The sequence below is a fragment of the Gossypium hirsutum genome, chromosome D10 (assembly GCF_007990345.1).
Source record: "Gossypium hirsutum isolate 1008001.06 chromosome D10, Gossypium_hirsutum_v2.1, whole genome shotgun sequence".
Taxonomy (NCBI): Eukaryota; Viridiplantae; Streptophyta; class Magnoliopsida; order Malvales; family Malvaceae; genus Gossypium; species Gossypium hirsutum.
In genome coordinates, this window is record NC_053446.1 from 61,399,501 (window position 1) to 61,423,852 (window position 24,352).

Sequence of the window (24,352 nt, forward strand, 5' to 3'; positions counted from 1 at the left end):
TTAAAAATAATAAATGAGATCTCATCCAGTAATTTCGATAACTATCTCATCAATTTTCTCTAATGCTAGTTGCTAAATGTTACCAAACAATTTAATATGAAATCCTCCAACTTTATAAGAAAAAAAATATTTTAGTCCTTTATTTAAATTTAACCTTTAAACACATTTCATTAGTATAGCTTTATTAATAGTTATGAGTAATTATTTTCTATAAAAACAATGTAATTCGCTTATAAAACGTATAAAATGATTTGTACCAATTATCATTGGGCTTTTAGTGCCAAGCCCAGGCTTTCTGTGGCTCATTTTGGGCCTGGGTTTTTCAACGTTGAAGAACAAAAGAGTAATTACAAGATAGTATAATTATAAATGTTTTTAGTCTTTAAAAATATTTTAACTATAATTACATCTTGGAAATTATTATCACCAATCACTTCACATAATTCTTAACCTCTTCTAAGAATTATAGCAAATAATTAAGTGACTCTAATTACATTTAATTTAACGAAATCACCAATTGTAATGATTACCCTACCATATTATAAATGTGTAATTATAAGCAATTACAAACACACGTGGTATCATATATTTTATCATATTGTGTAATTATAAACAATTACAAACACACATTGTTTCATATATTTTATCACATTGATGTTAAAAATATTTCATATTTATCGTGTATTTATGTCATTTTAAGTGACGATTATAATGAGAACTTTTATGATAAAAAGCACAACACTCGATCATTCTCTTGGTTTTATGCAAAATAAGATTTAAAAAATCCAAAATTACATGATGTTTGTAATAGAAATCTAGGTTTTGTATTTGCAGAATCCATGTTCAAGCCGTTTTTCCTTTTCATTTTCAGTCCATGATTATAGCATGAACAAACAATTGTATCATGATCTAAGAAAACATTTTATTTCTCATTGTTACCATTACGGTTGCTATGTGTTATTTTAATAATGTTATGGTGTCTAGTATTACCATATCTACTAATTACCCTTCATTGTACATTCTCGAAAAACAAAATAAGTAGAAAATCAATTAAAAGTTGTAAAAATACATTAATTATAATCTTTAAAATATAGTGTCATTTGACACTGCCTAATAGAAAACACCCCCGAGTGAAAACATTTCATGATTCTTCAACATTGATTTATTATTGGTTTACAAGCTAAGTGGAAATAAAGCAATCTCCTATATTTATAATAGAATTTTTATTACAAAGAAATGGCAACAAACTCTTCCACTAGGTGTTGACAAAAACATTAAAACCACAACATTCTCATGCAAAATGGAGTATTTAAGAAAATTCTAGTTGATGAAAGCAAGGGGCGATGTTACCGGTTCTGCAACCATTCAAGTCTATAAATTTGCCGGTTCCAAGTTCAACGGTTCTTGTAACTCCGAATTGATAGGGAAAAGGTTACATTGTGCATATTGTGCCATTAATTGGTCCACAAGCACCAACGCTACCATCGCTTCAACCATCGGCACCGCTGCATCACCCAAATCAACACCACAGATTCATTAAAATCCTAATTGAGATTAAAATCATAGCTATTTGTAGATATTGTTTGGAAATGAAGGACAATATCAAACGGTTTAACATGATTTTCCAATCGATGTAAGATGTTCGTCCTAGTTCTCAAGGATTAGTTGCCTTCGAAAATGGCAGTTGCAAAAGGAAAATGTATTGATACTAATCTACGAAAGAAGGTAAAGGACGGAAAACTATCATCCAAAGAAATACCTCGAGGGACAACACAAGGATCATGACGACCGCGGGCTAGTAGTTCTATCTCTTCTTTTTCTCGAGTCACTGTGTGCTGTTTCTTCTGCAGAAAATATCACAAAAGCCACACCAATTTTTAACTGAACTAAGAACCAAAAACTGTGAAAAGAATGCTGTAAAACAAAAATAGGACAACTGTTACCTAATTTGAACACAAAAATGTGATTAATTTAAACATAGGTAGCAGCTATATTTTAACTCGGGCACTGGTATGACTATAGGCATATCTGACATGGATATATCCAAAGTTTTCTAAGTTTTCTCTTTTTGTTTTCAGATATAAATCAAACATCATCATCAAATACCACTACTTCAAGAAAAATGAAGTCAGAAAACATAACACGGTAACTCTAGGCTATATAAATAAGCCAGCAAATGGACTCCAGACTACTAGTTCTCAAAAAAAAACATCCTAGCACCAAAGATAAACCCTGTTCACTTAAGAGTTAACACAAAGAGCAGCAGAAACTTCAAGACTATTTTATGACAACCTTGGAAAGTTCATAACGCACTCTTTACAAATCCAAACAGAGTTTAGACCATAAAAACAAATTATATGATATAAAGATTTATAACACAAATCGTACTAGTCATACAATGTAGGAAACAAATAAGCAGGAAAAGAAAATTAAACTTACACCAATTGTAGCTGTTGGCTTGAAAGCTACTCTCATATTTATAATTTCCCCATTGGATATTCCACCCTGTAAGTCAACATTACAATCACATAATTTGTGTCAGAACTAATGAATTTAGCCAAGAATTAAGAAGTTGGAGAATAAAAACAAATCAGTTTGTATTTGTTGCATTGGTTATCAGCACACCAATAGAGTATTGCTATCAAGACAGACAGAGATAACAACTAAGTCACCCAGAATATGGTGTGTGTAAGACACGAGTATGTGTCCAACATGAATATCTTAATTTTTCTCAATGCTTTTCCATGTATTCAATAGGTCATATCCCCATACCATGTCCAGATATGTGTTGGACATTGGTGTTGGACGTGGGCAACTACTGAGAGTCAAATCAACAAAGACAACAAATCAAATAAACACCTGTATCCCACCGGAGCGATTTGTTCTTGTCCTTATTCTTCCATGTTCATCAGTATAGAACTCATCATTATGTTCACTACCGGTCAAGAAAGTACCTGCAAGGGGTTTTATTGGACAGCATTTAGAACAAACTTACAATGCAACTAAGCTGAAAAATTACCACACAGACCATTTACCAACTCAATTAAAAAAAGATTGACAAATGAACAGTAGTACCACGAAAGTACAAAAATTTCTTAACCTGCAAATCCACTCCCAAATTCAAAACCTTTGGTTGCAGGTAGTGACATTACAGCCTTAGCAAGCTCTGCTTCAAGCTTACCAAAAACTGGTGAACCAAGCCCCTGACATGCAAGAATATAGATTTTCAGTTCTGTAGAAAACTTCCAGGAGAATTTGGATGGTACAACTAAAGCATTTCCATCATTTTAAGATCAAGGGCTACCTAAATTTTCAGTCTAAACATGTGCGTATGAGAGAGACAGAGAATGTACATACACGTGGAGCATTCCTCACTATGCATGTGACAACTCCGCCAATAGAATTTCCTCTTGTCCGCACAGCATCAATAGCAGCAATCATTTTCTCAGCGTAATCAGGATTTGGGCACCTCACAATATTGCTCTCTATCTGACAACATGTAGTTGAAAATAGTTAGATAATGGCTACAATAAATTGATCTGAAATGAAAGGAAGTCCACAATCTAGACAAATTGTGAGCGAAAGTTGACCAAAATGCGTAATATATCTCAAGATAAATACATTTTAGAAATTGAGAAAAAGTCTCTAGTAACCAACAACAACTTGTTTTAGGTCAAGTCTTAAATAACTGAGAAGGGTTTAAACCTGATCAAGAGTTACAGTGTCATGGTCAACTGAGCCATCTGGAAGAACAACCTGGTGAACTTGAGAGACATAGGCAAGAACCTGAAAGACAAGATAGACATTAAGAAGAAACCCAAAAATTAAAGACATACAATTTAATATGAGAACTAGAATCCACGCCCCTATCCATTGAAGTTTGAAACATAGTTAAAGACTTAACACTATGTTGTACTGAATGTAAACATCCATTCAACACAAGACAGATGTTTTCAATGAGAAACACTTCATGTCAGGATAACAGTTAATCATTTTTTTGTTTGTTAGTAAAATAGTAGATTAATTGTTTTGAAGCCCAAACAAATGAACCAAATGCCTAATTACTACCAAGTACAAATATTATCATAACTTCAGAGAAAAGAATAGTGAACTACAACCATATAAAACAAGATTAAAGGATAAAAAGTTCAATCTGACCAGCTTAAGACATACCTCAGTTCCTGAAAATAGCTTGAGAATTTTCTTAGCAATAGCTCCAGAGGCAACTCTTCCAATGGTTTCTCTGGCGGATGATCTACCACCACCCTTCAATTACAAGTCCAATTCAGATGATTGCGTCCAAACAACTCTGCTTCTCTTAGAAAATGATGGAAGAAATTGAAATATTGGGTTGATAACAAAGGGCATTACCTGCACTGCCCTGACACCATATTTCATGTCATAAGTGGCATCAGCATGAGATGGCCTATAAGCTATTGACATTTCCTTGTAATCCTGAAAGTAGAATGGCATCATCAATGAATCCTTCTAGTCCCATAAGAACAAAGAATGAAGCCAAAATTGAGCAAATGTTTGTCATATTATAATTATGCTTTCCTCGAAATTTCTGACATATTAAACTCATGATTCTTAGCTGAAAGGGGATTCACTAGATTGTACTCCAAAATAGTACATATTTTCACATTATCTAACTACACTATTTATATAGCTGTGCATCATTTGATTCATTAATGAGCACTCATTCCCTGTCTAGTAATATCACCTCTAGAATTACAAACTGAGCCTTGAAGGGTTTTAAATAGATTAGTTCCAAATGGTGATTCAAAATAGATTGCACCCATTTTGAACCCTATGCCAGAAATCAAAAGACCAACCAAACGATTGTTCAACCTCATATTAGTTTTCCCATTATAGACCCAATAACATATAATACTCACATGTCCTCTCTGATCAGTATTTGGTACAAGTACATGGATTGGTGTTCCAGTAGTCACTCCTGCAGTTTTTCATGAAAAGTTTATTTAAACACAAAATATGAACAGTGATATGAAACAACAACAATGATGGCTGAAGATAACACTAGAAATTTGGAAGATCCAGGGGAAAAGAACATTTTAACCTTCAGAAACTCCAGAATATATTCGGCATGTGTCTGTCTCTTTCCTTGGGGTGGTAATTCGGCTCTGACCTGGCCTCCTGCAGAAATATGTTGACTATTAATCCAAAAGAACAAAGAAACTTGCATCAAAGACATGAGAAATTATATGATTAAAAGTAAGCTATAGTACAGTGTTCTATCGTTAATAGGCCAATCCTGTTCACAAGCACTACCACTAGATCAATGTGCAATGAACATGAATCACACAGTACTACCACTAGGATGCACAAACCTTCTCTAAAGGCAAGCAAAAGAATGAATGAGATAACACTAAGTTCTCAAAATCAAGTACCTTCGATCAAGATCACCTTGCAAATCAGCTTCTGAGAGAGGAATCCTAGGAGGACATCCATCAACTATACAACCAACACCACCTCCATGAGATTCTCCAAAAGTTGTAACACGGAAATAATTTCCAAATGTGCTCCCAGCTGCTTGTATCTCTGTTAGGCAGTACAGTTTGTCAGACTTTAGAAGCTCAACTGAGGGAGTGGGTTGGGTGGGGGTATTATTTTGGAGAAACTATTTCTAAGAATATTACAGGTGCAGCAAAGAGACACTAACAGTGTTTAATTTCTAAGAATATTACAGGTGCAGCAAAGATACACTAACAGTGTTTAATCTCTAACAAACATACAATTTAAGTTTCATTAGCACATCCAGAAACTACATCCTCAACATAGTAATTTCATTGGTAGAATTCCTGGTAACTCCAATGATTCACAAAAAGTTGATGCAAGCACAGAAGAATCCCACATGTAATAGAACATAATTACACAGGTAAGAGAGTCTTATAGTTATGATATAGTACCAGGACTCTTTATTTTTCCCTAGAGTACTTATGTCCGATACATAGTCAAACATGGGAATGAAGTGCATTCCCATGTTGGACAAATACCCAACCCGACACTCACACCAGAGTCTAACATACTTATGATCAAACAAAAATAGCATTTCAATGTAATTTACAGACACCCCAAGATGTCTCAGCCTAGTGGAAATATGTTACCATCAATCTTAATGATAAAAACTCTAATCAAATCAAGTAAACTAGCATGTAACACTATAGATTAGTGCATGTCTCTCAGCCTATTTTGTATGCTGATCACAAAATTCACTCCCTGGTCAAAACATGAACATAACAACACCTATAGCTGCTATAAACATCTGAATCTAATATCAAACTTTCGCCATGCATAAACAGATTTCAATGCTGACACAAATATCGATTAAGTCAACACTTGAGAGTCGTGACTATTAATCATAATAAAAGTACATCACTGCGACACCAAAAACATCCTCAAATGTGTTTTTAGCATGACGACAATAAGGGTTCTATACAAAAAGCATAAAATAACACCTAACACTGTATTAACCTGATGGCAAAGTTTTATCAGTGATCGCTCAAACCGTAATGTACTACAATTTATGCATAAAATACATACAAATTACAACAAAACACACAAATTTGAAGTTAATAACTACCTAATCCCCTAGAAAGTAGTAATCCTGCAAAAAAAACTAAATTTTGTTTCCAATTCTCATATATCAATAAACAGCTAATTCCAACAGCGACAACTACAAAACCCAATATCCACATTGAGAATCAAAGTTAAAAACAAAAAAGTTTCTTTAAAGAAAAATGCAGAAACCCCAATTAAAATTTGAAGCTCAAATAACAAAACTTACGAAGCTTTTTGTGGGTTCTTGGTTTGATTGAGATGCGAAGAGAGGAAAAAGAAAGTCTTTGAAGATCAGGAGAAAGAGAAGAATTGGGTTTAGTAGCTCCAAGGAAAGGCTTGGATGTAATGGAAGAAGCCATGAAAGCTTTGAAAACTTAGAAAACAAAAAGTGGGTAGTGCTTGAAAGAGATGAAGAAGAGATTGAGCTAATAAAAATGTAAGATTTGGTAGGAGGAGGATTTTGAGAATGGAGGGTTGGTGAGTTTGGGTTGTTGGATTTTGTGACTCTTGGAGGGTTATTTATTCATTTATTTATTTTGAACTAACACGTTCACCTAACCTTTAGGGTCTTTTTTAGTTTAAATAAAAATATAATTTTAATATGATTAGAGAAAAAATTCATATTTTGATGGATTTAAGAACATTGAAAGAGGTGAGTTTGATTATATTGAATCGTGGAAGAATCCATGGATACTATCAAAAAATAAAATTTATCTTAACGTGAAATTTTTATCTTTTATAAAATTGATAGTCTATAAATATTATAAAGACTGATATCATAAAACAGAAAAACTGAACTGAACCATTATATTTTATTTTTCATGTCAAACATTTGAGTAAAAACAAAACTTGTTTGTTTGACGTGGAAAAAAAATCATATTGAACACGAAGTGAAATATATAAAAAATTATAAACTCATAAATTTCTATTTCCAATCAATTTATAGTACAGAAGTTCAGAACATCATTGTTTGAACCAAATAGCTTTTTGTTTGATTTTTGGCAGAAATAAATGAGGGATAACATGGTAAGCTAAACTAACATTGTATTGCCGCATTTTCTGCAGATTATGGCGTATTTTCCTGTGACAATAATTCAACACAGCAAAAATTAATGGCAAAGAATGTTCGTATTTGATTCAGCTGACAAATAACTGCGATTAAAATTCCATCACAGCATTGGCCGGAGCACACGTTTTAAGTACCATTTCCTCGTACTCCTTTTCCGGATCCGATAGGGCAACGATGGCCCCTCCTGCACCTATAGTTGCTTCATTTTCATGTATGACAACTGTTCTTATCACAATATTAAGATCAAATGTCTGATTATAGGAAAAGAATCCAATGGAGCCCGAGTATATACCCCGGGAGCAGCTCTCGATGGAATCTAAAAGTTCCATTGATCTCAACTTCGGGGCTCCCGTCATTGAACCGCCAGGAAATGCTGCCTTAACGCACTCAACAGCGCTAACATTTGACTGCTTTTTCCCCCGGATTGTACTCACCATAGTATGAACAGTTGCGTAAGATTCCACCTCCATGAGATGTGGCACATGAACGGTGCCCGGTTCACAGACACGACCAAGGTCATTCCTCAGAAGATCAACAATCATTAAATTTTCAGCCTGATCCTTTTCACTGCACAGAGAGAGAGAGAGAGAGAGAACTAGTTAAACCTCGAATGAAATTAAGTATAACATGGAAAAAAATTAAGGTTTAATCCATCATGCTCTCAATTTTAGTTTAACAGGTCAGAATCCGGTGAATATATAACTTCAGATAATTGATTTTAACAGGTATGATTAACCAAATGCATACTAATAAATACGCTACAAGGACTCCAATGTGAATATAAAACTTCAAATTGCAATGTTACTCTCCAATCCAAAAGATTTCCTTCAAACATAAATGCATCAATGAAAATTGCATATCGACTAGGGTCAATCCTTTCTATCACCTGCAATTACATAAAGCAATACAGGATGCAAGGTTCTTTCAGGGAAGGTTTTCAATTATTCACCTTTCTATGATACATTTCCACCTTATACTTTTTCTATATGAACAAGGCAATAACCATAACACTGATAAGCACGAGTAGTATGTAATATAAGAGGCCATTGTACAATTTTTCACTAAACCAATTTCAGATGATAGGCCACAAGTCCCACACCATCAGAGAATCCATCAGTACCCTTAAGTACAACAATATTGAGACTCGTTTCTTCTACATAAGAAATAATTGCAAGCATACCTCCTCTTGACCATGGATTCCTTTTTCTTTTGACTGTTTAACTAAAATATCATTTTTCAACTAAAAGGTATTGAGCAAAATCAGGAAAAAAAAAGAACCCAACAATAACTTTGGTGTAGCTAGAATAGATCAAATTACCTATACTGCAATTGTAACTTGAGCCGTTCATCTTCCTCCGGTGTTGTACCACGAGCAATGGTTCCCTTAATTGGCTTGGCTTCAAGTATACCATTTCTATCTAGTCGCAAGAACCTCTCAGGAGAAGAAGAGCATATGCATAAATTTTCCTTTGAAAAATTTAGCCATGAAGCATAGGGAGCTGGATTTTTCTCTCTAAGATGAAGATAAAGTCTCAAAGGATCTACTTCCCCAATGAATTTTCTAAACTGAGTTGTGAGGCAGAGCTCATAGCTTTCTCCATCTTTAATGTACTCCAGACATTTCTCAACATCACTCACGTATTGCTTTTGGGATTTCTCAGAAAGAAAGCCTGCTTCATGTGGAGAGTTTGCCACAGGTTTTGAAATCCGCTCATGTAATTGTCTTGTTGCTGAACCTTTCAAGCTGACAAGCTTCTTTTCGGTATCATCCAGCCATTGGGTCTTAGTTGTATTTCCTTCTTGTAAGGACAATACATAAACATCATTGGTATGATGATCAATAACTACAAGGTTATCGGCAAAGAAAAAGCAAGCATCTGGAGTTGTGGATTTGTGAGCATTAGATGCTGCGCCACATTCTACTTTAAGATTATACCTGCAATAGGAGCAAATTCATGTAAAGCGAGAAAAATTCACATTACAGCATGATAACATGGTTTCCAATCCACCGAGAGTCAATGAACTGTTGGTTGTGTTGGAACAAGGAAGTGGATACACAAGGGAAATCCAATAAAATTACAGCTAGAGATAAAATACGATTCTATCAAGCTCACAGAACCTTTTATTTTCATTTCAGAAGCAGAAAGAACGAAAGAAATCAACATTTGTACAAACAACATACCCTATATAACCAATAAATCCACCGTAGAAGTCAAATGGCAGGCCTTCATAATCTTTTTCCTCGTGACACAGTGACAGAAGCTCCTGTTACATGAAAAGAAATGAGAGTTACCATAAATTCAAACTGTTTAATCATATAAATTAGCATGAAAACCAAACATCATTTTCAGTATGATTGGAAGATACACAATCAACACATTACTATTATAGGCTTGGACAGAGTATTTTTATTTTTCATAAACAAGTTTGTACAGTCACCCGGAGAGATATGATATACACTCGAAGCATCCAAACCTAAAGCCAACATGAAGTCTATTTGATAACCAAAATACTATGGGATGAATTCTGACACAGGTATGTTCAGATCTTTCTAAGTTTATCCATGTATTTGGAGGGTCCTAGGAGAGTCATATTTCCACAGCTATGTCCATATAGGTGTTGGACACAATGTATTATATGGGTACCTTAAGAAAATGAAGAGTTGGAGCAACATAGATAGTGTCTTCAAATTTTCTATTATATTCTCACAACTTTTATCGAAGTTATCTGATATGCTGACTAGGAATGACTAATACATCCATCAAGATTCATAAATACCTTGTTCAAATATTCAAAAAAACCTTCTTCCAGAATTTTGCTACAAGTAAAGCCTTTGGTATCTTCAATCAATAAATGACCACGTTCACCAGCTGTATCACTACAAAAGGAATGAACTGTTTAACTACCATATGATACTCAAAACGACTAATGAATATAGATCGTCAAGCAAGTAATCACATAAATAGGCCAGGGTAAAAGCATAAAGAAAAATCACCTAATTTGGAACCTCAAAAATACTTAAGAAGACAAAAAGAAAATTCGACTATATCGATTGAGAGATAACAGGAATAGATTACGTTCAAACCTTTGTTCAGACAGTCTGAAAGTTAATTGCTTCCAAAGATCTCCACCTTTACCCCCCATGAACGAAAACCGTGCTCTTCCCTGAATGACACAGGGAAAAATTAGGATCACTGAAAGAAGATATCCATCACAATAAATATCCCTATATAAGGTCCATGGAACACATTGGCTTCAGGCTAGTTGCTTCTAAACAGACTACTAAGCCTTTTGCTTATGCAAATGATAATTGAAACTTAGATCCAACAATTCATAATGCATTCTTACTAAAAATTTTGACTATGATTGAAAAGAATCTATGACATTAAACTTAGAACATTATGCAGTAGAATAAATTTTATGCATTCTTTTACGTCAACCAGAAGTTCCATCTTGGTCAAGCGCCACATGAATAGCCAAAACATTAATTTGGTCTAGATTTCAACAGCAAATCATAAATGTCAATGATGAACTCCACAGCTTGCTAATTCACACATACAGTTTACATAGTTTAACACACGTTGCATTACAACTCTATGTCAAATAAATGCACTAGAAAGAAAATTCCATATAAATAGCAGGATCAAAATAACTAAAACATATAAATAAAATGAATAAATGATTGAAAATTGCAATGTTCCATATGCAAGGGATTTCACTAAGCAATAAACCAACCTTCTCTGTTGATGAACTGTCCAACCAAAAAGTGTTTTCAGCCTTATTTTTCCCAAAAAGTTCAGTAAATATGTTTCTTGCTCCACCGACTTCACTTGCCAAGTGACCAAATTTCCTCCATTTCAACCTTAGAAATTTAGCACCTAAGCTCGGAGGCAAAATATTTACCATATCAAGAAATCCTAAATTTCGCTGATTTGCACCTCGCATAAATTGCCCACTGCTACAAGCTTCTCCATTAACTCGGAAATCTGCCTTTTTTACTGATTGCCTCCCTCTATGAACAGCTCCAAAAAGTCCAGTAGCATGGGGTACCTGCATGGACGCTAAAACAAGTTTACTGCTCAGAGAAGCATATGCATCTCCCTAGGCAAAGCAGAAGATAAAAAGCAGCAGCTAAAGCAGAGGTCGCGGTCAAATAACAATATGTAATTTCAAATTGTCTAAAAAGTATTCAGACAAACGTAAAGAGGCAGGTCAAATCATTTTCAGCTATACTAAACCACCTTTTACCCCATAAGAACACCATGTTTACTATCATACAGATTATAATCCAAGTTATTATTTTAATGAAATAAGCATCTCCAAAGTCTGAACAGCCAAAATAGAATATCTCCCATACCTCTATGGTTGACAAGAGAAAGGGAGTGTGGGATAGAAAGTTTTTTTTTTTTCAATTAAGGATAGAAAGCAAGTCAACAACACAAGTAGTACAAAAGTTATATTTCTAAAGGAGTTTCATTTTACCAGTGTAATGGATATTTCTGTCACTGCAGAATGACGAACTCATTTGTAACCAATAATCCTTGGTTATTTCTCTGAAGTTCTTGAATATCTGTCTCCCGTAAGTTGTAGCAACACTTTCGGGATGAAACTGAAGTAAAATTATAAAAGTTAAGAGAATGGCTAAAGAAATACAGATAAAGGGAAATATAGAAGCGAAGTTTAAAACGAGATAATCTTGGAGCTTACCTGCACACCATAATGAGGCCAAGTAGCATGCCTAATGCCCATTACAACTTTTCTACTTTTTGTTCCGTTAACATGACCCCAATAACTACCATTTTTTGCTGAAAAAGAGTCAAAGTTTGCTTTCTGTCTTTCACTCTCATAAGCATCAGGGATGGCATCAAACTTCTGGGTCTCAAGGAAAGAAAGTGTGTCATCTGAAGCAGTCCAAGCTATTGGTATGAGCTCTTCTGGGAGAGATTCTGCATCTATAACAAGTGAATGATATCGAACAACCTGTAAAAAAGAACAACCAACAGGCTCAAAATGACACAATCACTGCATCATAGTGACTGTGTAATATGACAGCAGTTAACACAACTATAGTCCTCCACATGTTTATCCCATCAAAAGTGATGCCAAAACAACAAATGATACCACATAACTATGCAGAAACATACAAAGGAGCTTTTACAGAAATGGGGAGACCATTGTTTTCACATTCAAGCTCAATATAAGAGAAGGCTAACCTTGAACCTTGAATTTCTGCCAGACGGTATATTAGCAAATAGATTGCAGCCGTTGTGCTCAATTTCACTGTAGACAACAAGGAACAAATAAATGCAAAGGAAAAGAAGAACAAAATAATTTGAAATCCATCATTTCAGACTTGTAAAGATACTGCCATTTGAAATAATGAGATTGGTTTATCATCTGAACATCAAGAAAATAAAAGAAACTTGTAATGATATATCACGATACCTCAAGCGTCCATGGATTGGCTCAGATGCATGGATAATTTGAGCACCATGTGCATAACCTAGAGCCTGCCAGATCGACTTTCAATTAAATATGGGCAAACAGTTCCCAATAAAAGAGTGTGAAAGAGTGGAACCCGATCCGGACACCTAGAACTTAATAGTGCAAATAGAATCCTCATAGATGTTTTTCAACATAAAACAGCATGTTGACCAAAAACTTTGAAGTCCAGCAAAGAAAATTGCAAAACACAGATTGTATAATGAAAATAAAATCATGAGGCAGCTCAATTTTAAGCCCATTAAGATTGAATAACTGAACTGAAATGATGGCATAAGATGGAAAATTCAAGCATAACATTGTAGTGAAGAAGCTATAACATTTTCTCATTAAAATGGTAATAAAAGCATGAAAAGGAAATACCTGATGCCCAAGGCAAACACCCAAAATAGGGACATCCCAGCACTCTAACAGAAGCTGACGACACACTCCTGTAAATTTCAACATGGTTTATTAGACATGGTCATAATCTGAGAACCCCAAATAGATTGCATTCTTCAACACCACTCTTTTGGATTGAGGAGGTAATATCAACTACGCTGATTTAAGTCAAAAACTATTTGACTGCATTATATTACTTCAAAAAGCATAGGATTTTGGTGAGAAGGCCCATATAGAAGTATATCACAATTTAAACTACTACTGATCGTAATAACTCAAAGCCCTGATTCTCTATTTCTTCAACCCGCCATGTAAGTTGAATCCTACTTCTAACAGTATTACCTATATCTGCAGGGCAAGTTGGAGAACCAGGTCCAGGCGATATAACAATATTATCGAAAGCACCGTCCTCATACAAGAGGCAGCAAATGTCTTTCCATGTCAACTCATCATTTCGCACAACTACGGGTGGCACTGACAAAATTACAGACCATAAGGAAAGATGTCAGACAACTTCCACCAAGTTAATATTTAGTTCTTCTTTAGTAACAAGAATTTATTCCACCATGCAAAGTGCAGAAAACTAATAGAAAAGCTTTCAGGTTATAGGGGGAACTCTTTACCCAAATGAAGAAGTAGCATAAAAGAAATTGAGAATTCAGATGAAGTTGTAACTTAATACATCAATGAACATTCGAAAACCATTTTAGATCATAATGACCAGATCCACCATTTGTTTTGGAGTATGAAATCAATGTTTTGAAATCTCAAAATGGAGACTAAACAATGTATCATATGCCCGAACACATCTTGATCACATAACTGTTATGTATACCTCACTAGGGTTCATAAGGAGAACTCCATAGGTTTCTTGCTGTCAAAACAGAAACATATTTCCATAGAATTCAATACTACATATCCTTATGTATTTAAATTTAAAGTTATCATAAATGCAACCAATCTATTTGAAAAGAATTTAAGTAAGAAATATCATAAGTAATTGCTATAAATATATGCACACGCAAAGGCATACACAAGTAGGAAGGAGATGGAGAGAGAGAACTCACCGCCATTAATTACACTTAGCTCCTGATGAATGTTGTATGTGTAACTATCATAGTTATCAATCAACAATGTCCTCACAAATTCCAGCTTCTTCCTCGGCTCCACTTGCCGTTTCTTTCCCATGAATGATCCCTCTAAATGGCCAGGAAATAGATGGCTTGATATCACCAATTTTCTAGCATCAGAATACGATGATAGAAAATAATGCTTTTTTATGTAACCACCAGCCCTTGTGAAAGATTTAGATGCCACTGGATTTGCCTGTGCATTCCTCAAACCCTCTAAACTTGGATATGAGAGTTCAGAAGAAGAACATAAAGTGAAGCCCATTTTTTGCCTCAAAAGGGAAGTTCGGTAAAAATGTAGACGAAAACTCCCCTTACCTTCTGCAGAAAAAGTTCCTCTCATTAGATTTTTTTTATAAAATACTTTTCCAAACCACAATGACCATACTACGCAATGTGACAGTACTCTTGCCACCATCTACAGATCCATAAGGAGATTACTTAGGTCATGCTTAAAGTGAACAAATTTACGTTAGAAGCCAATTTTTCCCCCTTCATGCAAAAGGAGAATTTCTAGCTACAGATGCCTTTGAGGCTAACCTATTATGCAATATAGCTATAGCCATTGAAAGAGGCAACTTGTATGCATCAAGTAAACACATATTAAAATATAAATGTATGCACAATGTGTAATTAAACTAATGCTACTTTTTACCAACAGATTTGAATATAAAAGATAATAAGATGTAATTAAACAGATGAAGTAGATAATAAGATAAAATGATTTTCATTCATTTCAAATGAGAACAATAGCCTAATCCTACATAATAAAACCTTCAGCATCTTTGGAAGAAAGTGAATAAAGTGACCACTAATTGAAAAGGCAAATCTGGTTGCTAAAAGTTATGAAATTGCACAAACAATGACCTTTCATTAGGAGACAAATATAAAAGCACACAAGTGTAACACAAATCATACTACAAAGGTCCAACGCAAACATAAAAAAGGTACCCTCTTCAAACGAACTGGAAAGGAAAAGAGAACCTTTTGTAATAAAGCCAAAAAAAAAATCCAATTGAAGTAACAATCTAACATATATGCAATAGCAAGGGGTGTCAAAAACTCAAGTATTCAGAAGAAACAAAAATCCATTCTGTATTGAACTATTAAAACGACATATAAGAAACATTAATAAAAACAAATACAAAATAATAATAATAATAATAATAATAATAATATTAATAATAAAGTTGATAAGCAGATCTTACACATAAAGAAAGAAACAATTAAAAAAGGAATAAAACCCAAAAGACAGGAACATAAGAGAAGGTGAAAGATACCAAATCCTTAAAGATTGTGAGAACATAAAGTTTGATGCTTTTGCAGAGGGTGTTTTGTATATTGGTGAAAAACTGGAGGAGGAATGAGAGGATAGAAACAAAAAGGATTTGAAGCTGGTGGAGAAGGAGGCGCCTAACACGGCCTGAAAAACACAGAAAAGCAAAAGGCAAAGAGAAGTGGATCCAGATTCCAGAATTTAGTTGGCCATTCGACCCCACTTGATTTTGGGAAATTTTTTTTTTCCTTTATTTGATAAAATTTTGGGACAAATTTATGGTCGTCAATAATAAAAAATTTGGGGAGGAAAATAGGAAAAAATATAAGAAAATCTTACCACCTTTCAAGTCCCAAGGAATGGCCCCGACATACATCTATTTATTACTTTTTAAATACAAAAGCTTTCTAATCCATTCGTAGGTGTTCACTTGATTTGTAACAATAATTTAAATAAAGAACTCTAATTTTTTTATTTTTTTAAGCCGTTTGCTTTTTCTCTTACATTTTTGTTTAGCAACATGTTAATCTTCGAGTTGGGTACTGCTCATTTATAACTTTTTTTTTTGTTCGTAAACAAAGTCATTTCGGAATTGTCTTTCATTTTAAGGCATAATTTGTATCTATAAGATTCATATTCGCCTGGAGTTTGCTCCTAAAAATATAGTCATCCTAACCCCTCACATCAATCCCACGAGCCTCTTATCCATTCTTATTCTATCAGGGCGGGGCAAAGCAAAATAGAAAAACTCACATTAGGTTTAGGAATAATCAAGCTCGAACTGATGGCTTTCACTAAGTCAAAATGTGTCTTCTTTATCTCTTTTTTTTCCCATTCACTCCCACTAACTCTCTCTATCTCTTTTTTTTCTCATTCACTCTTTTCAATTTATAAATTTATTTTATGAGTATCTTTGTTATCTTCACAAGTTGTGATGGACAGATGATGATGACTGTCGTTACTGAAACAACATCGGCCACCAAGAATTTATCTTAGAATCCTAAATTATATGGTCTCATTCATAGAATGAATTAAAAAAAAATCTATATTATTATTTAAATGTGCGACTAAATTAATTCACAAATTAACTTGACATCAATTCATCAATGAAATTACTAAAATAACATATATTATTGTGAGGATAGTTTCTTCTTTTCCATATAAAAAATTAATAAAAAAAAGTTACAAATTTTTTTTAAAGAAAAAAAGTTACATGTTAAAATTTCAACTTACCACACCATCATTTATGAAATATTTTCTTTATCATGTCAATTAAAACTTTATTTTTAATATTATTATACATTTCAATTTTAATATTATCTATGTGTTATTTTTATTTTCAAATCTTACATTATTACTATATTACTTATTGCAATGAAAACACTAGTTTAAGGTTTTTTTTTAAAAAAGATATTAAAAGATATAAGGCTTATATATTTTAAAAAAAAAACCTCAAACTATAATGGCTTATTTAAATAAGCCTTTATACTATTTTTTTTTTTGTACTTAGGAATAGCCAAACTCGAACCATTCAATTTATTCTGAATCGATCCATTTCGAATGGAATACTTTTTTTTAAAGTAGATGCAGGGTGAAGTAGAATTTTCTTTTGAATAGTGATTATGGTAATTACTTGCCCTGGCCGCTTCACTATATAAAATTATCATTTTATCCTTTTATATATAAAGAGTAAGCTACTAAAATAGTCACTTTTGTTTGCCTCAAGTTACATTTTAGTCAGTTATGTTTGAAATGTTACGTTTTAATCACTTATGTTATCATGTTGTAACATTTTAGTCACTAATGATGTAACGGTAAGCTGACGTGGCATGTTAAATCATCATTTCAAACGAAAAATTTAAGTTAAATTATACAATTGGTTCCTATTTTTTTTCATTTTGAGCAATTTAACTTTTTTTATTTTATGTTCTTTGAACTTTCCTTTTTTTTCCTCCCTTCTCCATTTCTTTTAATGTAGTTTTTCTATATTTTCCATTTGTTAAAACTAGTCCCTATACTTTTATTTCAAAAACTGTAGAAACATTATCTTTACTCACCAAATAAATCAAGTCCTTGTTTTTTTCACATGATTCCTAAATTGAATTTAACTCAAAATTGGATATCAATCATTCTTAATCAAATAGAGATTTGTATATAACCCAAATCTGAAACTAAAATTGAATCTAACTAATCAATATAAAAAAACATATCCTTAATCAAATCTAAACATAAATTGAATTCTTTATAATCAAAATAATTTTTTTCCATTTCCAAACTTTTACAGAATCGTGTAGATTATTCCTTTCTCTTTTTTTTTGACGAATAAATTAAGCAAACGATAAAATTGATCTAAACATTTTTGAATATTCCCAAGCAAGCTTGATTCGAAGCTGAGCATGGATAAACTGAAGAGAGAAAGAGAGCAAAGAACCAAACTGGTTTAAGTAAAGTTGATGGTAAGTTTCGTATGGTGATTATTTAGTCATTGAGAGTGTAGAGTTCATTTGAAGAATCTGTGAAGCAACATAGTTTCAAGAGGGCGAGAATGTTGTAGGTAAGATAGATAATGTGGTCGTGGGAGTTGGTTAGGAGGTTAATGGAACGAGCTCGAGAAACTTTGTTGAGGTGGACTGCCATAAGTCACAACCGGCGAAGTCTTCAAGTTAGGTAAGCTTGTGGACTAGGTCATTGAGAGATCCAAATTGGTTCATTAAAGTAATGATGGATGATGAGGGTTTGTAATTGTGAGGTAAGAATATGCAAAGTAAATTTTATTTTAGTTTCAGCTTTTGCCTTTTCTTTTTTCATAAACATATAGAAAACATAGAAAAATTATGTTAAAAGATATGGAGAGGAAAACAGGGAGAGAAGCAAAAGAGAATGGAAAATAAAGAAAAAGAAAGAAAGTTAAAAGAATATAAAAGAAAAAAAATTAAATTGCTCAAAATGAAAATTTATGGAGACTAATTGTATAATTTAACCTAAAATTTTTATTTGAAATAATGATTTACCGTGGCACGTCAGCTTACCGTTACATCGTTAACGGTAATTAACGGCTTAGGGACTAATTATAAAATTAGTGTATATATATAAATAGTTATAATGAAACATAGATTCCTAAATTTGACATTTACATATTTCATAAACACTTGTTCTCTTAATTACATTATATTAAAAAAATTTGATAATTTATAAGAGGAGAGCAAAACCCTAACAACAACGCGACATTTACACTTGAGACGATAAATACCTTAACTATCAAGCCAATACAGAAAGTTCACAATCACATTAAAATTTTAAAGATAAAGTATCAATAATTTTTTTAAGTAAAAAGTATAAATCAGTTAAACTACTAATCCATGATAAAAGATTTTCGTTATTATTAAGTTTTAGTTAACATTTAATTTCGAGTATTTGATTAGATTTTGACAAGTAAGACATGCCATGTGATTATTTGGAGTATAAAATTATATTATTTATAAATTGATGTTTGATCTAATGTATTAGGTTAATTAGGATTTTTTTTAATGGCACGTTAATTAGGATATTTAGTTATAATATTAGGAGTCCTTTTGATTTTAAATTAATTCTAAAAGAAATATTTCTAATTTAAAGAAAATTTTTATTTGTGTCTTATTTCGATCTAGACGAGAAATTATTTTATAGGCCCTTCCCACTATATTGTTTATGTTCCTTTTCCAATTAATTAACGGCATTCAACAACTTTTTTCGTGTCATTGGCATATAATTTTTGTAATTTTTTTTATTCTGAATTTTATACCCCTAAACATCAAACCTAAAACCTAGAACCCAGAACCTAAATCCCAAACTCCAAACTCTAAACTCTAAACTTTAAACCCCAAACCCTAAATATTGAATCTATTCAGGGTTCGGTGTTTGGGATTCTGGTTTGGGGTTGGAGGTTCTTGTTCAAGTTCAAGGTTCTAGGTTTAGAATTTAGGGTTCGAGGTTCAGGGTAAAAAAAAATTACCAAAATTATGTGTCAATGACATGGAAAAAAATTGTTGAAGTGTCATTATATAATAGAAAAATAATCATGAATGATGTGGTGAGAAATATTAATAAAATAATTTCTCGATCCAAACTTTTTTTAGGGTATCAATTGCATAATTTTTCATATTAATTTAATTTAATTTTTTTGTATATTCGTATTTTTTATTTCGTGTGTTTATATTATTATAAAATTTATTAATTTGTAAATGTTAATAATTATAGTTAAATAGATCTCATCACATTTATGTACTCATTCATGGTAATTTTTACTTCATGATATTTATTATTAATTAATATGATATAAATATTAAGATTTTAATTTAATTTTTCAAAACATAGAAAGATATATTTTAATTAAAATAAAAATAAATTTCATTTAATCGATGATTGTAAATATAACATCCATTTTCTTAAACAAACTCATAACCAAACCCAAAATATCAAGAATCTAAGTAGCCCAAAGAAAGAAAGAAAAGAAGCCCAAAGAACCCAAGCCCAAATACAAAAATGATGAAAAAAAAGGAAGGAAAAAAAATAGAGCCCCATGTTTAGAACTAGAGATGATCATGAGCCGGGTCGGGCCCAGACAAAATTTTAGGCCCGTTTTCTAGGCTCGGGCCCGGCTCAGCTCGAAATATAGGCCTAAAAATTTGTCCAAGCCCACCCGAAAGAAAATTGCTAAGCCTGAGCCCGGCCCGACCCGACCCATATTTAATTAAAAATAAAATATATATATATTTAATATACAACTCGGATTAAAAGTCCAAAAAATATATATATTTAATAAAAAGTATATTTGATTAAAAATAAATATATATATTTAATATATAATTCGGGCTGGGCCTGGGCCAAAAAAGTCTTACCCGAGGCCCGGCCCGTTTTTTAAATGGGCCTCTTTTTTTGCCCAAACCTTTTGGGCCTATAATTTTACCCGAGCCCTCCCATTTTTCGGGCGGGCCATCGGGCCGGGCCAGGTAGCCCAACCCATAATCACCTCTAGTTAGAACCTCCATTTTCTTTCTTTTCTTTTCTTTTCCTCTTCTTCTTCTTCACACACCTTCCCGAAACAAAACCCTAACACTATTAGACCATCAAGCCATCGCAGTCGACCTCCTTCGTCATCCTACGTCACCGCTGACAACCGAGTAACCGATGGTCAAACCCATTCCATCGTACTCCGTATGTCGTTATCGCCATCCCCATCACCTCTCCATCAAAATGCCGCTGTTCGCAAGCCAAAGCCGCCGCCTTTCCACCGCCGAGCTTGCTCAAGTAACCACCACCTCCTATTGACCAACCAAAACCTCCCACTTCTTCACCAAAACACCACCACCCATCCTATCTTTGCTGCTCCATCGTATCCTTCGTCGTGCACCACCATCGATCGAGTTCCTCTATCATCAAATATTTACCTTTAACAACCACCACCTTCCCAATACCTAATCGCCACCTTTACAACAACAAACCTCACCCTTTTTCCTCATTACCGCCGACCTTCAAAGCCCCATCCCAACCTTAAAAGAACCGATTAAAACACTCAACAAAAACTGCCCAACATCGTTTTAGCTGTCCGTCGCCATCGCTACACAATCATTGTCGATTGATTTTTGAGCCCAAAAATGGACCATGGTTCGCACTAGAAACCAGTTGGCTGATAAATTCCCAATTTCACTTAATCGAGGTCGAAACTGATTTTCAGCACCACCAGTCATCGACCTTGATGACAAAGATCCAGAACCACCGCCACCGATATATGTTGTTGGACCGAGTTGACTTCAACGTCAAAGAAGCCCGACACCGATTGAAATAGAAAGTCCACAAGTTCGTCCTGACACTCCTAACGACAAAAGGTATAACGTTCCAAATTTACAACCTATTTTATCGTTACTAACATTTCCTACAGGTCGTTTAGATAGAGCTAACACTTCAGGTCACGATGATGTTGAACTGCCAAACCAAAATGAGCAACCAACTCCACGACAAACAAGGTCAGCCATCACTCGTGCTCAACGTACACAATCAAACCAACCCAATGAAGAGCGAGAGTCAACCCCGAATAGCAGTACTGAAGCTGCTGATATGCCGAGTCCACTGCACAGTCCAGCCGAAAATGAGTACCAACCTCCTAGGAATAATATGCGCGGTCAGTGAGGCTGAACCTATACAATGCCGCCAGAACAGAGACTTCAAAGGTCTCTAAATTTCATGACACCAAAACACTGTGCAAGATACGAGGAAATTCAACATCGGCCAATTCCAGTTTGTAAATATATCTTCCTCTTTACCTTTGATACACTAAACATGCGTGAGTCGGTGTTTAATTATTTCAATGCTATTGATTGGACATCATACGCAAATATTTACTATGCTGCATATTATGAACTCGTATTTGAATTTTATGCAACGCTTTGTTTTGATATATCACAGTTAGGACTGTTGAAACCCCGAACGTAATTAAATTTAGGTTGCTTGGTCATTCATTTGATATGTCTATTTCTAAATTTAACATAGCTATGAGTTTCGTTGACCCTGACAATGTTCACTCTGACTCGTACCATACTACTCTACTCGAGATACCTAGTGATTTCGATGCCGATTTAGCTTACTCAGTTTTGACTAACTCAGTATCCTAGTCTTACAATTCTAAGACCTTTAAAGCTTTGCTAGTGCATGAACAAGCCCTAAGGTACATTCATAGGTTCTCGATTTTAATTATTCGAGCTACAATGATTCTACATTTGTCTTAACTAAGACAGAACTATTTTTCTTATAGTGCATGCACTCTAGTTTTAGGGTCAATTTAGAATATTGGTTTGCACGTAGTTTTCATGCTGTAATTCAGGCTCGTCGACCTTTCATACTCGGCCCTTACGTCACACATTTAGCTACAAAAATTCTTCCATCTAGAGTTAATGTTTCCTCGCTAACGTATGCTTATAATATGGATCCTTTGGATGAATATTGTTTGGATTCTATGGGTTTGCCTATCGGCACCCCTACTGCGTTTTATTTTGTTCCCCCAGGTACACGAACCGCTCTGTAACAGCCCAATTTTTAGTGGTGTCGAAAATAGTGGTTCGATGCCACTAAATTCGACGAGTAAGTTCGTAAATATTATTATTTAATATTTACGAGTCAAATGTGATTTTTTTAAAGAGTCAAATGTGATTTTTTTAAAAAAAAATGCATTCCCAATATTTCGTTCCAATAAATCAGATTTGTAAATATTTTTAATAAATATTTACGAAGCTAGTTGTGTAGTTAATTAGGCTTTGATTAGGTGAGTTTGACTTAATTAAGGTTAATTAGATAAAAGGATTAAATTGAATTGATTGTCAAAGTTTAATTATGAAATAGAAAAAAATCAAGGGACTAAATTAGTAAATAAACCAAAAATGTGACACTTGTGTGATTATAATAAAATACATGTGTAACAAAATATATACATACATTTGTAATAATATGTATAATTTACTTATTATTTAAGTATATGATATTTTAGATTAAACTATTATTATTATTATATTACATTAATTAATCAAAACAAATAGAAAAGAAGGAAAGAAACAGAGAAGCAAAACGAAAACAGGGGAGAAAGAAAAGAAAAAGAAAAAGGGAAGGAAAGAAAGAAAATTTGGGATTTCAAGGTTCAAGGTTTGATTGGTAAGTCAAATTAGTCCATTTTCTTATAATTTTGATGTTTTTGGAATCCTAGAACAAAATACTACTTGATTTAAGTTGAAATTTTGAAAGGTAGTAAATTTTTAGATGTTGGTAATGTTGAATTAATTGATGAATTAGGGGTTAAATTGATTGAATTTCAAGTTAGGAGTTGTAAAGGATTGGTTTGTAAAATAAAACATAAGTTTTGAGTAGTAGGGACTAAATTGAGAGAATTTCAAAATTAGGGATTTATGGTAAAATTAGAGAGTTAAATTAGTTTAAAGTAGGAATGGAATGAAAATATGAAATTAGTTTTGAGAATAAAAGTTAGTCTCAGTTGAGGGACTAAATTGGAATTTAGGCATTGAAATATTTAATGTGAGATTGAATGGTGTTGTATTGATGATTTTTAATTGTTTTAATTCCATAGCTAGCGTTGTACCGGAATTCTCGACTAAAAAGGGGAAAAATATAGTTGACGAGGAATAGCTCAGAATTCCTGGTTTGTATTTCTATAATCCGAATCTAATAATTAATTGTTGTATTTTAATTAAATGTTATAGTAAGTGATTGAGGTGAGAATTATTGTGTTTTACAATTGAAATGGATTGTCTTGATATGTGATGAAATTATATTGGTTGAATTAAATTGAATTGGAATATATATTATGAATATATATGTGTGTGTGTGTGTGTAAATGTGAAATTGTGCAAATATGATAATTGGATTATTTTT

The 24,352-nt window shown here is 33.4% G+C and overlaps 2 protein-coding genes across 3 annotated transcripts; both read right to left on the bottom strand.

The window, feature by feature from the left end:
* Window positions 1-1,050: 1,050 nt before the first annotated feature.
* Window positions 1,051-7,129, bottom strand: LOC121222541 (chorismate synthase, chloroplastic). The gene is made up of 13 exons (XM_041103526.1): window positions 6,809-7,129; window positions 5,412-5,562; window positions 5,081-5,157; window positions 4,899-4,957; window positions 4,372-4,455; window positions 4,174-4,266; window positions 3,706-3,786; window positions 3,358-3,489; window positions 3,101-3,203; window positions 2,860-2,954; window positions 2,440-2,505; window positions 1,760-1,844; window positions 1,051-1,505 (listed from the first exon to the last, which is right to left on the bottom strand). Exons 1-13 carry the CDS (start codon window positions 6,939-6,941, stop codon window positions 1,372-1,374), a joined length of 1,293 nt encoding a protein of 430 aa, XP_040959460.1. The 5' UTR covers window positions 6,942-7,129; the 3' UTR covers window positions 1,051-1,371.
* A 353-nt stretch (window positions 7,130-7,482) lies between these two features.
* LOC121222542 (aminodeoxychorismate synthase, chloroplastic) lies at window positions 7,483-16,282 on the bottom strand. Of its 2 annotated transcripts, none has more exons than XM_041103527.1 (14): window positions 15,945-16,282; window positions 14,602-14,985; window positions 13,877-14,008; window positions 13,517-13,584; window positions 13,097-13,161; window positions 12,865-12,931; window positions 12,359-12,631; window positions 12,134-12,260; window positions 11,387-11,712; window positions 10,737-10,816; window positions 10,430-10,529; window positions 9,834-9,916; window positions 8,970-9,587; window positions 7,483-8,218 (listed from the first exon to the last, which is right to left on the bottom strand). In XM_041103527.1, exons 2-14 carry the CDS (start codon window positions 14,927-14,929, stop codon window positions 7,741-7,743), a joined length of 2,745 nt encoding a protein of 914 aa, XP_040959461.1. In that variant the 5' UTR covers window positions 14,930-14,985; window positions 15,945-16,282; the 3' UTR covers window positions 7,483-7,740. The 2 variants fall into 2 exon arrangements, with proteins under 2 accessions (XP_040959461.1, XP_040959462.1); XM_041103528.1 differs by having other exon boundaries at window positions 14,602-14,982; window positions 15,945-16,270.
* Between the last annotated feature and the right edge of the window lie 8,070 nt (window positions 16,283-24,352).

What these genes read in the sequence shown, in the direction of transcription:
- LOC121222541 (XM_041103526.1), bottom strand. Translation starts at nt 6,941, where the DNA reads ATGGCTTCTTCCATTACATCCAAGCCTTTCCTTGGAGCTACTAAACCC. An exon ending in AGCTATTTTCAGGAACTGAG is followed by an intron (nt 3,787 to 4,173) that starts GTATGTCTTAAG and finishes CTTGTCTTTCAG; the next exon opens with GTTCTTGCCTATGTCTCTCA. An exon ending in ATCGCTCCGGTGGGATACAG is followed by an intron (nt 2,506 to 2,859) that starts GTGTTTATTTGA and finishes GTTGACTTACAG; the next exon opens with GGTGGAATATCCAATGGGGA.
- LOC121222542 (XM_041103527.1), bottom strand. Translation starts at nt 14,929, where the DNA reads ATGGGCTTCACTTTATGTTCTTCTTCTGAACTCTCATATCCAAGTTTA. An exon ending in ACAGTTCATCAACAGAGAAG is followed by an intron (nt 10,817 to 11,386) that starts GTTGGTTTATTG and finishes TGTGTCATTCAG; the next exon opens with GGAAGAGCACGGTTTTCGTT. An exon ending in TTTTTGAATATTTGAACAAG is followed by an intron (nt 9,917 to 10,429) that starts GTATTTATGAAT and finishes TTCATGTAACAG; the next exon opens with GAGCTTCTGTCACTGTGTCA.